The 11,951-nt window shown below is 56.3% G+C and overlaps 1 protein-coding gene across 9 annotated transcripts; it reads right to left on the bottom strand.

The window, feature by feature from the left end:
* Window positions 1-326: 326 nt before the first annotated feature.
* On the bottom strand, window positions 327-11,183 carry ITFG2 (integrin alpha FG-GAP repeat containing 2). 9 transcript variants are annotated; one of them, XR_010835717.1, is made up of 13 exons: window positions 10,950-11,156; window positions 6,747-6,842; window positions 6,143-6,184; window positions 5,874-6,045; window positions 4,976-5,115; window positions 4,401-4,549; window positions 3,940-4,037; window positions 3,706-3,759; window positions 3,514-3,605; window positions 2,794-2,878; window positions 2,386-2,503; window positions 1,448-1,621; window positions 327-1,335 (listed from the first exon to the last, which is right to left on the bottom strand). XR_010835717.1 is itself a non-coding variant. In XM_059081425.2 (12 exons), exons 1-12 carry the CDS (start codon window positions 11,043-11,045, stop codon window positions 1,232-1,234), a joined length of 1,335 nt encoding a protein of 444 aa, XP_058937408.1. In that variant the 5' UTR covers window positions 11,046-11,183; the 3' UTR covers window positions 327-1,231. The 9 variants fall into 9 exon arrangements, 7 of the variants coding, with proteins under 7 accessions (XP_058937408.1, XP_066864527.1, XP_066864531.1 ...); XM_059081425.2 differs by lacking the exon at window positions 2,794-2,878 and having other exon boundaries at window positions 10,950-11,183; XM_067008426.1 differs by lacking the exon at window positions 2,794-2,878 and having other exon boundaries at window positions 1,452-1,621.
* Window positions 11,184-11,951: the final 768 nt, after the last annotated feature.

Below are 11,951 nucleotides of genomic sequence, written 5' to 3'. Positions count from 1 at the left end.
GGCCCTCAGCTCAGTGGCTTCTCCATTTGAATAAACACCCGTCTGTCTGAGCTGGCGTCCTTCTCTGCTTCTCAGACGCTGAATGGCCGCCCTGCCCCTGTCCCCTTACAGAAGGAAAGGTGAATGGGGCCGTTCCCTCGGGCCGACCCCTCAGGCTGGGGTCACCGTAGCTGACAGCAGGGGCTTTCCAACTCCTCTGAACGCAGCTCAGCAGGAAGCGTGGTCTACATCGCGCTCAGCGCACACACACGCACCGACACACACAGGTGTCACAAAACCACCCTTCCCTACACGTGAGCGATACACTCCCACATTTTTTATCCTACTTAGTCTATTCTATCTCATTTATTAAAGATATTGCCAACCACAGCCCAACAAAGGATCGCAACCTACAAATCGAAAACCACTGACTCAGAGCACAGGAATCAAGAACAGAAGGGACATACACGGCCCAGGGTATCATTCTGATTGTGGCCTGGATTGTAAACCTGCTTCAGATTTTAAAATCATGAGGGCAAACGACCAAATACACTTACAACCATTCTGCACCCAGATCACCGTTCTGTTTTTCACTTTCAGTACAGTGTCAGTTTATCGCACGAGATCTCCCTCGCTTTACTATAGAGCAGGCTTTGCGTGAGGCGATCTTGCCCAGCCGGAGGCCGACGCAAGCGTTCTGAGCGCGATTAACACAGGGTAGACCATGCTGTGACGTTCGGTAGGTGAGGTGTGGCAAATGCATTTTCAGTTTACAATATTTTCAACTTAGGACGGATTTACGAGGGTGAAATCCATCCTAAGTCAAAGATCTGTGGTCCGCCATTCGTGTAACGATCGCTGGCGTCGGTGACCCGGAGCCGTGCCACAGAAGACGGAACTCGGGGGCAGGCCCTCGCCGCCATCGCGCCGCCGGCCCTGAAGTCTGCTTGCGGAGCAGCGAGAGCTTTGCAGTCCCTCCTCACAAACAAGTCTGTTTCCCACACAAGAGTGGGGAGCTCTGGGAGGGGGCGGCGCCTGCTGGTGTGACGGGAGAGGCACACAAGGAAAGGGGCAGAGGAGCAACTCATCTCTTCCTTCAGCAGAAAGACCACGAGGTCCACAGTTCACAGTCACCCTAGGGTGCCGCCATCCTTCCTCCATGATGTGCACTCCCTGTCTTGCAAATACCACGGGCGGCTTGAGGGGTGGGGAGGTTCAGAAGGACCCCGTTCAGCCAAGGCTGCCGGTCCAGCTAGGAGGGATCCTGGAGGCCTGTGCAGGCCCACTGTGGCGGCCGATCCGGATGGTAGAGGGTTTGGTGGAGCAGGGCCCGGGTGGCGGGGAGGTCGTCAGGGTCTGCGGGCAAGAGGGGCTGGTGGGTCTGCTGGGACCTGGCCTCCCACAGCAGCCCCACCCCCAGGGCTCACCCACCCCCAGCTCCCGCAGCAGCCCCGCCCCCAGGACTCACCCACCCCCAGCTCCCGCAGCAGGCCCCAGAACTCCGGCTCAGCCTCTAGCACTTTGAGCAGGTTGGTGGACTCCATCCGCTCCAGCTGCACCTCCCAGTACACGTAGATCTTCTGATTGAAGGTGACGTACACGAGGCAGGGGCTGTTGCAGCCCCCTTTGCAGGCGTACAGGCCTGGGGGAGGGGTGGCGGGGGTAGGAGAAAAAGGTCGGGGAGGCTCATGCCCGGCGTGGGCGGCATTCACATCAGCAGTTTCTACCCACCCGTGGACGCCAAGCAGAAAACTAAAGGTCCTCTTTCTACTCCTTCCTTGTTGGGAGCTCAGTAACGCAGGTAAAACGTAACATATCTGGCCCGTTCCAGACACGGAAAACCACAGTTAACAAAGCCCAGGCAGGACAGTGTCCCAGGAGGTGACATGTGCTGGTTTCCCATTTCAGTGACAGCCTCAGGGTAACGTGGGGAGGCTTCTCTTGGGTGGTGAGCCCTCTTCCCGGGTCACTGGAATGTGGCACCGGAGCGTCACTCAAGTGCTACCACTTCAGTGACCAGAGACACCCCTAGCGCTGCTTCCGAAGGTCCCCGATTTGGAACTACGAGAATGGAACTTGGAGAACAGTCTTCACAGAGTCCTGACGCGTTCAGCTGGGGAGCAACTCTCCCACATCTCCACACGCAGGCAGACAAGAACTCATCCGACTCTTGAACAACCCATCCCCCATATCGGATCCTTTAACATATCCAAAGATAGACACCTCACTGTCTTTTATCTCCTCTTAGTTAAAACTGTAAAGATGGCAATCTGGTACCCACTCACACCCTCTAACAGAAGAGCTGAAGAACTCGTTTGTTTACGAAGACTTGCGTCAGGGGCCGCGGTGAGAGTGGAAGCGAGGGGGACAGGTGTGCTTAGCAAGGGGCGCAGGGCAGGGTCCCACCTGCACAGAAGGCGCGGACGTTCTCGTCCACCTGGAAGCGCACGACGGTGCGGTTGTGATCAATGATGTACGTCTGTCCATCCCAGGCACAGGCGACCACCTCCTCCTGCCCGTTGCCCTGAAAAAGGCCAGAGACAGGGATGCAGGGGTGGCCAGGAGCCGTTTTATTTATTTATTTTTTGATGCATTGGGTCTTCGTTGCTACACGCGTGCTTTCTCTCTAGTTGTGGCGAGCGGGGGCTACTCTTCGTTGCGGTGCGCAGGCTTCTCACTGCGGTGGCTTCTCTTGGGGAGCACAGGCCCTAGGCACGTGGGCTTCAGTAGCTGTGGCGCGCAGGCTCAGCAGTTGTGGCACATGGGCTTAGCCGCTCCGCAGCATGTGGGATCTTCCCAGGCCAGGGCTCGAACCTGTGTCCCCGGATTTGGCAGGCGGATTTCTAACCACTGCGCCACCAGGGAAGTCCCCGGGAGCTGTTTTAGAAAGGCTTCCTGACTGGGTGGATGAAATTACGGGAGCTGTGGACTCGGCTCTGGGTGACAAACGGCTGGGAAGGCACCCCTGCCCCCCGCATTTCTCACCGAACACCTCCCGGCACCTGGCACCAGAGGGGGCTGCTGAATGAGCCACCCCCCCCGAGTGCTCAAGACATCCCTAGGAAATAGGCAACGCCGCTCCCGTTTTATACTGAGCAAGTGCCAGCTTACAGAAAGAAACTCACTCACCCAAGGCCACCCGGCCGGGAGGTGACAAACTGGGACTCAAAGCCGGGCCTGTCCTGACCTGACCTCTGAGCCTCACGCCTCTTCTCCTAGACCCTCAAGCAGGCACGGCGGCCGCATCAGTGCAGCCCCACCTGCCGACCCAGGGGCCCCAGCTCTGGTGAACTCACGCTCGTATGCGGACATCTGCAGATGGGCGAGCAACTCACTTCTGGACCCTAAGAACAAGCTGCTTCTCTTTGGAGCCATCGGCTCTGCTGAAATGGGAGCTTCCCCAGCGGCCCAGAGGACAGCGCTGCGTCCGTGGAGCGCGGGCAGCTCGGGGGGGCCGGGCCTGGCTAGGGAGCCTTGAGGTAAAGGCGGCGTCGGCCGAGAAGGGAGAATGGCCCCCTACGGGCCCCCACTCACCGTGACGTCCAGTTTCTCGAGGGCGAAGAGCTGGTGGTCCACCTGCACCGACCACAGCAGCTTGTCCGCCTCCGCCGTGAGCTTCAGCGTCCCTGCGGGGAGAGGCGGCCGGGCTGGGGACAGAACCCCACGCAGACCCCGGGCACACAACTGCCCACCCTGCACGGCCCATGGCTGACCTGAGGGACTCACCATCCAGGGTGCAGAGGGCAAAGAGGCCCGAGGCGCTGCTCTTGGGGCTGCGGCCTGCGTGGGGAGGGGGAGGGGCGGTAGAAGGACCAGAAGAAGGAAACGCGAAAGGCAAGGCGAGACCAGAGCACGTTTCGAGCGCAGCGAGTGCGGCCAAGGGCGGGGCGTGAAGGATGCGCTGGAAGCAAGGCTGGTCCTGTGCCTCCTCCCCCCTCACCCCTGCCCCTCCCGCCCCACCTCGCTTGATGCTGCCGATGAGGTGAGTGGAGACGTTCTTGTTGTGGATGCGGCCGGACGTCTGGTGCAGCACAACGTCTCGGGCAGCGGGGGTCTCCCTGTGGTGGGGGAGGGCGGCTACGTGGGAGCCCAACAGAGCTTGGCTCTCCGGACCCGCGTGGGCCCCATCTCTGTGCGAGCTTCCAGGACGTGAATCAGCTGGGAGACCTATCGCCCACCCCACCTGGGCCAGTGGGCAGTCGAGAGAGAGGGACGGAGCTGCCAGGCTGGAATCTCAGAACCTCTTCCAGTTGCTGCGTCAGGGTCGGGATTCCCTGGGTCCCAAAATAATCTTCCTTCATGGGGCAAAGGTGCTTGTGCCGGGACCCAGCCGACGCTGCTCCAACCACAGACCCATCCACGGCTGTGGGCGCCCACCTCGCTGCCGGGCACCCCACCGTCCACAGGCCCGCCCCCCTTACCTAGTGCCCTCCTCGGGCCCCTCAGAGGTGGGGGGCGGCCCAGGGTCTGTGTTCCAGGTACACAGCAGAATCGCGTAAGCACAGCCTGGCTGAGATACCATTAGCTCAGGAACACCCAGGGGCCCTGGAGTCACCGAGAGACTGTCCACCTGCACCAGAGAGTGGGGGCTTCAGGGGGCTGCTGGCGAGAGAAAGGGGAGAGCCTGCAGAGGACGGGGGTGGGCAGGGGCCCTGGGACATGTCCTCGGCCTTCAAGGGCAGCAGCAGGGGGAAGTGCAGCGTCCACGGGGCTCCTGCTGGCGCCACCCTCTCCACAGGGAGCTCCCGCCGCTTCGATCCCGACGCGACACACCGTCGCATCCCTAATTCTTAGCGCAATGTTCCTTCCTGTCTGCCTGCTACTGGCCATCTCCCCGAGGACCCTGATTCGAAGTGATCTCCTCTGGGTCTCTGTCAACAAGGTGGTTTTCCCTTCTTCCCACCCTGAGCCCCGGCCCCCGCCTGTTCTCCCACAAGCCCCCTCCAGGAGGAGGCCCGTCCTGCTCCCGGGCTGTGGTCCCCGTGCTCAGCCTCGCCTGACCCTCCAGCGTCCACTTCTTGAGTGACACCAGCTGCCCCGTCAGGTGCTCGGTGCCGTCGCCCAGGTCCTCCCAGCGGAAAGCCCGGACCACGCGGTCTGTGTAACCCACCACCAGCTCGTAACGGCCATCGCCATCTGTGGATCCAGAAAACGAGACGAGCCTGGAGCCAAGCCTGTCTTCGCCAGCTGGAGTCCTACAAGCACGCCCTCCTCCCTGCCCCTCTAGCACCACCACCACTGGCACTTTTTAATCAGGTTCGACCTCAGGCCCACCTGCCGAACTGCCACGCCACCCCTTGAGTCAGGTACCCGCTCCCCTGCCTGCCCCTGCATCCAGAACCACACAGCTGCCTCACAGGGCCTGTCACTTCTTCCCTTGGGTACATGACTCGAGTGCCCTGACGCGCCCATATCCCTACCGGCACCTCTGAGACAGCCTCTGGCCCAAGCACCAGCCCCACGCCCAAGCGGCTCTCTCTCTCGCAACCTTGAGTTGTTGATCCGCCGTCCCTTTCTTGGCAGGGTCGCCCCCGACAACTCCATTTAGAACGGCCAACTCTACCTCAACACCCTCCAGCCCCTTTCCGTGGGTGATCTCCTCCATGGCACTCGCTACTTGCGAATATGCTATTTAATTTTCTTACATCGCTAGTGTTTATTTTCTGTCCCTTCCTAGTAAAGGTCCAAGAGAGCAGTGATTTTTGTGTTTCATTCACTAATGCAATCCCAGTGCCTGGAACGACGCCTGCTTTATAACGGGAGCTCAGCAGCTTGGCGTTAAATGCATGACAACTGCCCAGACAAGCGCTGAGGAGACCCCGGCTCCCTCGAGATCTGCTCTGTTGCCCCTTGACTCCTATTCCCTGGCTGCCTGCAAAGCCAGCCATGCCCACCGATGTCGCTGATCAGCATGACCTTGGTGTTGGCAGGGATGTGCTGCTTGAAGACCGGGCGCTGCTCCTCCCCCGCGAGGGCCTCGCGGTGCCCAGAGGCGTCCGGGGCCTTGAGGGGCGTAAGGTCACACAAGTGAAACCAGCCCTCGGCACTCACGGCCACCACCAGGTTCTGGGAGAGACAGAGGTAGAGGAGGGGGCTGGTCGTCAGAGCACAGGAGTGGGGGGGGCGGGGGCGAGAGAAACCCGCAGCACCCTGGGCTTCCTACCTTTCCTTTATTACACACATCTCCAACCCCGACGCACGTGAGCTGCAAAAGAAGAAAGAGGGGCTCAGGGGGACACGCTAAGGGTCCCCAGTGCTCCCTAACCTCTGGGAAGCACGGAGCGGGCTTCTCATCAGCGTCATTCGCTGAAAACTCCCGCGCACGCCCCACATCGAGAGGCTGGCCTAATCCCGTCACTGTGCTCCGAGTCCAGTTTACCAGACAGCAGTATAAGGACCTGAGGTAGTAAACATAACTTGGGCTTAAACAAAACAAAAACTACATCAATAGAGCCGGACTATCATGCTTCTAGACGTACTCAAATGACTGCCCCCATTTTCTACTACATTTCGTACGATCAGACAACCTCAGCAGATCCACGAAGAACTAAGGGAGTCATCCCACCACATAAAATGAAAACCAGCCCGGTTGTGTGTGCGCATGACATCTGGGAAGCCTGGGGGCTTCCCTCCGATTCAAAGGAACCCTTAACCAGTAGCTGGCGACCTCGGACATGCTGGGGAGCTCATGCGTGGGGCCCAGCCTTGACAGTCCCTGGGCAGGAGGGGTCCCCTCCCCCTGGAGGCCCAGGGAGCTGAATACTGACCATGCCCTGGCAGGAGCAGGTGAGCCACGGCCGGCTGTCATCGTTCTTATACACAGACAGCTTTCCACTGGTGTCTCCCACCACCAGTTCATTTAACTTCAAATGGAGAGAGAAGAGAGCGTTAGGCTGGGGTCCTGCTGAGCCACTCAAGCCCTTCTCGACTGGGCCCACTCTGCGGAAGTCACAAGACCTCAACCTGCATCTTCGTCGACTTTATCAACAAGATTTAGAGAGCAGCACAGTCACAGTCTCCCGGGTTCTTTACCTCCAGTTAGGGGTATGTGTGTGTTGAGGGTAGGGCAGGTTAGAGAAGGGCCAATACAGAATCTGTGCTCCGACTCAGAGAAGTCTGACATCTGAACAGCTCAATGCCCTACACACCTGCTTTGGGCGCTTCTAACTTGTCCTCATGCATGGGACACGTGAGGAAAACGACCCCAAATATGTAACCTGTGGAGAATTTAACTTCAGAGCTCATATTTAATCAGGGGCCAAATAAAGACAACATCAGCTCTGGGGTCCTCCGTCCCCTGGCAAGGCCTCTCGGCGTTGGGGCGTCTGCGTGAACACAGTTGGCGCAGGCGCCGGAGGGGCAGCATCCCGGCTCTGGGCCTCTGGTGCCCCCTAGTGGTGGCTAAGCTCCCAGAAGGGTCTGGAGCCTCTTCGCCGGTTACATGCGGGCTCCCCATTTCCCAGTGGTTCCCCAAAGGCTGGCCGCCCTTTCAAGGGGATAACGATGATAGCCAGCTGGCTCCAAATGCCATTTCCAGAAATACTTTCATGACTCCTTCTTGGGGGGACATCTAACACCCTTTCCTGTCCTCAGAGTGAATATTAGATTCTCAAGAGATTTAATTTTAAAGGCAACAAAGACATAACGGATCAACAGTAAGAAAAAATGAGAAACGAATTGGGGTTTATTAATAATGATTTGAAGCTTAGATTTATTATATTTTAATAGTTACGGCAGTTTCTGGTGGGGACATTAGATAATAGAAGCATAAAACAAGTTTATCTATTTACATCAAACCCTCTGCATCCTGGAGGACTTCTGCAGACACAAAGGAGAAAGGCTGAATAGCGCAGAGCCTCCGAGTGCAGCTGCCTGAATTTGAATCGAGCCCTCTATGCCTGAACCTTTTCATCTATAAAACGAGGATCATAAGACTATCCACCTCATAAGGTTGCCGTGAGAACCAGGCTAACGGAGGGAAGCATCTAGAAAGGTGACTGACAAATAGCACGAATAACAGGGGGTTTTCAGCTTCCAGTTAAATGCCCCCAAGGCTTGGGGATCTTAGCATCTTTCACACAATCCACTCTTTTTCTATACATTCATTCAACAAATGCCACAGTCCATAGTGGGCCCTCGATAAATGTTTACTTAATGACAAACTAAATTTTTTTTAAGAAACAAAGAAAACTCAGAATGAAAGAGAATGCCCAGTCAACCCTTGAGTTTTCAGGGAAAGCTGAACAACCCGTTAGGGACCCAAAGACAAATGCCACTGATCCACAGTTGTACAACCGCTGAGAAGGACCTCCGTTTAACAAGGGCACAGACGAAGGAATAAAACTGTAATAAAACAGTGCGGGGAGCGCGGGGAGCGCGGGGAGCGTGTAGATACAACTCAGCAGGCGACCGGGACGAGCTCACTTCCGGGCTCGTCTGTCTGCTCCCCAGCACTTCTGCTCTTCTGTGGTCCGTCCTGGCTCTGGCCCCTGGAGGTTACTCAGTGACACTAAGGAACCCCAACTGCAGGGTACACCTTCAGTCAGAAATGCTAGCAGAGAAAGGAAGTGTGCTCTTCCTGTGACCTGCGCCCCCCTTCTAGACACCGTCTCCCCACTGGTTCTGTGGGGTCCTCGAGGGTGTGTATTCTATCCCTGGCTTCTCCCTCTGACTTAGCAGGAAATAAATTACTCGCAAATAACTTTAGGTTACTGGTTTAATAGGATGAAATAAGTATTTTTCCTGCCCCAAATCTCCAAAGGCTGGCCTGGAGAACCAGTAACAAAATTTCTATCCATACTCATGCAGGCTGAGTGTACCACACCTGATAAGTAGCCAACTACCTCACCTACTTGCCCTTCTTTCAATTATATTTATTAATAACAGGCAAAAACCTTCAAATTGCTTTGAGATACACAATGACATTTGCCTTTCATTACAACCCTCATTTATTCAACAAACATTTACTGAGTGCCTACTATGTCCCAGGCACTATTCTAAGTATTGGGAATACAGCAGTGAAAAAAAGTTTTAAAAATTCCTATCCTGGGCTTCCCTGGTGGCGCAGTGGTTGAGAGTCCGCCTGCCGATGCAGGGGACACGGGTTCATGCCCGGGTCCGGGAAGATCCCACGTGCCGCGGAGCGGCCGGGCCCGTGAGCCGTGGCCGCTGCGCCTGCGCGTCCGGAGCCTGTGCTCCGCAATGGGAGAGGCCACAACAGTCAGAGGCCCGTGTACCACAAAAAAAAAAAAAAAAAAAAAAATCCTATCCTTACAGAGCTTACAATGCTTACAACTAAGGTTTAAATTAAAAAAAGAGGGAGGGAATTCCCTGGGTGTCCAGTGGTTAGAACTCCACGCTCTCACTGCCGAGGGCCCAGATTCAATCCCTGGTCGGGGAGCTAAGATCCCACAAGCTGCACGGCACGCCCACGCCCCCCCCCCCGCCCAAAAAAGTAGTGTGATATACCTAATATTACAGAACTGAGCGTGCAATTCACTTAGAAAAGTACAATTGCCAAAAAAGCTGACACTGTGAAGCTAGGAAAAAAAGGCACGTGTGCCCTTTTAAACAATCAGGTAAAATAGAAAATAATGTACATCTAAGGTCACTTTGTTAATGTACTATTTTTAAATGCCTCCCTTGATTGTCTCATAAAATTATACTGCTGAGCATATGAAGAAACGACAGAGCCCAGAAAACATAACACAAATTTATGAGAATAACTTTTTCCTCCCTAGACAGGGTAGAGCCAAGAGGCCTCATAAAATACTTTTTCCATCACAGCGCAAAGAAGCCTGGGGGCGAGGCGGGGTTGGGGGGTGAGTGGTTGGGACGTTTTAACCCGATTTTTTTTTCCCTGGGAAAAGAGCACAGACCAGTTAGGGAGGTGAGGATGAGATGTGAGGGAGGCAGAGAAGCGACAGGGGCAGAGGGTAGGAGAGGAGAGCAACCCTGTGCTTTGCATACACACCCTCGAGGACCCCACGGAAGCCTGGCGACACCAGTGGGGAGACAGTCTCTAGAGGGCGGACGCAGATCACAGAAAGAGCGCACTTCCTTTCTCTGTCAGCTTTTCATGTGAAACTGAGATTATGGAAAAAAGTGTCCCACACCATTAACGGCCACCATCCCCTTCGATGCTTCACCCCAGAACCCTTTACATCTTGTAATCAATGGGCCTCACTACGTTTCCCTATTCTTCTATCACCCTTCCCCCGCCCCACGATGAGCTACCTGCGGGCTGGGGCTTTTGAATTCCCAGAACGCAGCAAGAGCCCTCGGCCCATAATCAAACGCTATCGACGACGCTAACGTGTTCTGAGCGTTAACCGAGTGCTAGACACGGTTCTGGCTGCTCTACCTGTATTAAGTCACTTAACCGATGGGAAAAGGAAGGACCGCTGGGGGAGGAAAGGGACATGGACACTGAGCCAGTAACTCAACCGAGGTTGGCCCGCCAGGCGGAGACGCCCCGGCCAAGCGCCGAGAGCAGTAGGTGGGCCGGGCCGAGCCGGGCGATGCGGAAGGTGCTCCCGCAGGAGCCGCACGCGCGCTCTTAGCCTACTTCCGACGCTCCGAAAGGGAAGGCAGCCCCGGAGGAGCTGGGAACTCGTCCACCACAGTTCACTGACTCCTCTTGGGAACAAGTGACTGACCAGGCAGTGGACCCGGTACGCGAGTCCCTAGAAGGACACTGGAGCAGGGTTCCGGACCAATCCAGCCAGGATGCCGGGTAGCCGAGCAACCCACACAGGCCTTCCCGATCCAGCTCTCAGCGCCGCGCGTACGCGCGCAGCCCGCACCGCCCGCCGTGCAACGCACGCCACCACGCCCACAACGTACGTACTCGCAGCACGCACACGCCGCCGCGGGCGGCCTCCGCCGCTCCGCCCCGCCCCGCCCCGCCCCGCCCCGCTCCGCTCCGCGGTTGCAGACGGGCCGCGTCTCTCCAGTGCGCATGCACTGACCGTGTCATTATCGACGTCTCCGAGGCAGATGGCGTGGGGGAAGAGGCTCCCGCTGAACTCCAGGGCCACGCGCTGTACGTAGCTAACCGACCTCATTGCAGTTCCCAGGGCTCAGGGACTGGGGAGCCCCGCTAAGTGTTCCCCGAGCCCCTCCCGACGGCCGCCCGAGCGGAAACCCACCCGCAGCGGAAGTTACGTCACGCCCTGCGCCTCCAATCGCTGCCTTCCTCGCTTAACCTCAGAGAGGAGGCGGGCCTTCCGGGCGCGCCTGGCCTGGGGGCGGAGCTGAGTGACAGGGCCTCGGGCCATTCCTCTTCTCCGCAGGCTCTGCGCGCCCTCGTCCGCCGACGCTTTCCTGGCCGAGCCGTTTCCTCGGCAACAGGGCTTTCGCGGGCTTGACCTAATAACCTTGACCCTGTCCTTTGTTGCCCTGGCAGTGAAGATTCTCAGCAGCCAGACCATTCCTGAGAATCATAATAATCGTAATAACTGATGACTGTGTGGTTTCCAACAGTGTTTTAAAAAAAACTACGTAGCTCCCCATTACGAGTCTTGAAATGAGGGTAGTGAATTGGACCAGCTCTTTAAAAAACGAAATAGAATAGAAAATGCCAAGTAATCTCGAGTAGTAAGTATTATTTTTGTGAAACCTTTGTTTCAGTTATATATACGTGTATATACTGGCTTATCAAAAAAATATTTTTTTGTCCCACGGTGGGTGTGCTCTGTGGGTAAAAGTTTGAAAATCACTTGTAAAGCACATTGCACAATTATTGTTTCATGTAATTAGTGCAACCACCCTGTGACCTTGTCTCCTTATTCCAGTTTTTTGGATGAATAAACAGGTTCAGCAAGATAAAGCAACAAGGCAGAAAGTGATGGAGGTGCGACTCAAACCATAATTGTTTGAGCCAACGTCCTCCAAACCCCACGTCCTTTCTGTCATTGACTGCCAGAGTTCCTAGGAAAGTCCTCAGGCTAGAAATCGGGGTCGCTGGGATT

Source organism: Kogia breviceps, chromosome 12, assembly GCF_026419965.1.
Source record: "Kogia breviceps isolate mKogBre1 chromosome 12, mKogBre1 haplotype 1, whole genome shotgun sequence".
Taxonomy (NCBI): Eukaryota; Metazoa; Chordata; class Mammalia; order Artiodactyla; family Physeteridae; genus Kogia; species Kogia breviceps.
Note: the sequence above shows the minus strand (reverse complement) of the source record. Positions and strands in the feature narration are given on the sequence as shown.

What these genes read in the sequence shown, in the direction of transcription:
- ITFG2 (XM_067008426.1), bottom strand. Translation starts at nt 11,045, where the DNA reads ATGAGGTCGGTTAGCTACGTACAGCGCGTGGCCCTGGAGTTCAGCGGG. An exon ending in CATCGGCAGCATCAAGCGAG is followed by an intron (nt 3,760 to 3,939) that starts GTGGGGCGGGAG and finishes CTCCCCACGCAG; the next exon opens with GCCGCAGCCCCAAGAGCAGC. An exon ending in TGCCCTCTGCACCCTGGATG is followed by an intron (nt 3,606 to 3,705) that starts GTGAGTCCCTCA and finishes CTCTCCCCGCAG; the next exon opens with GGACGCTGAAGCTCACGGCG.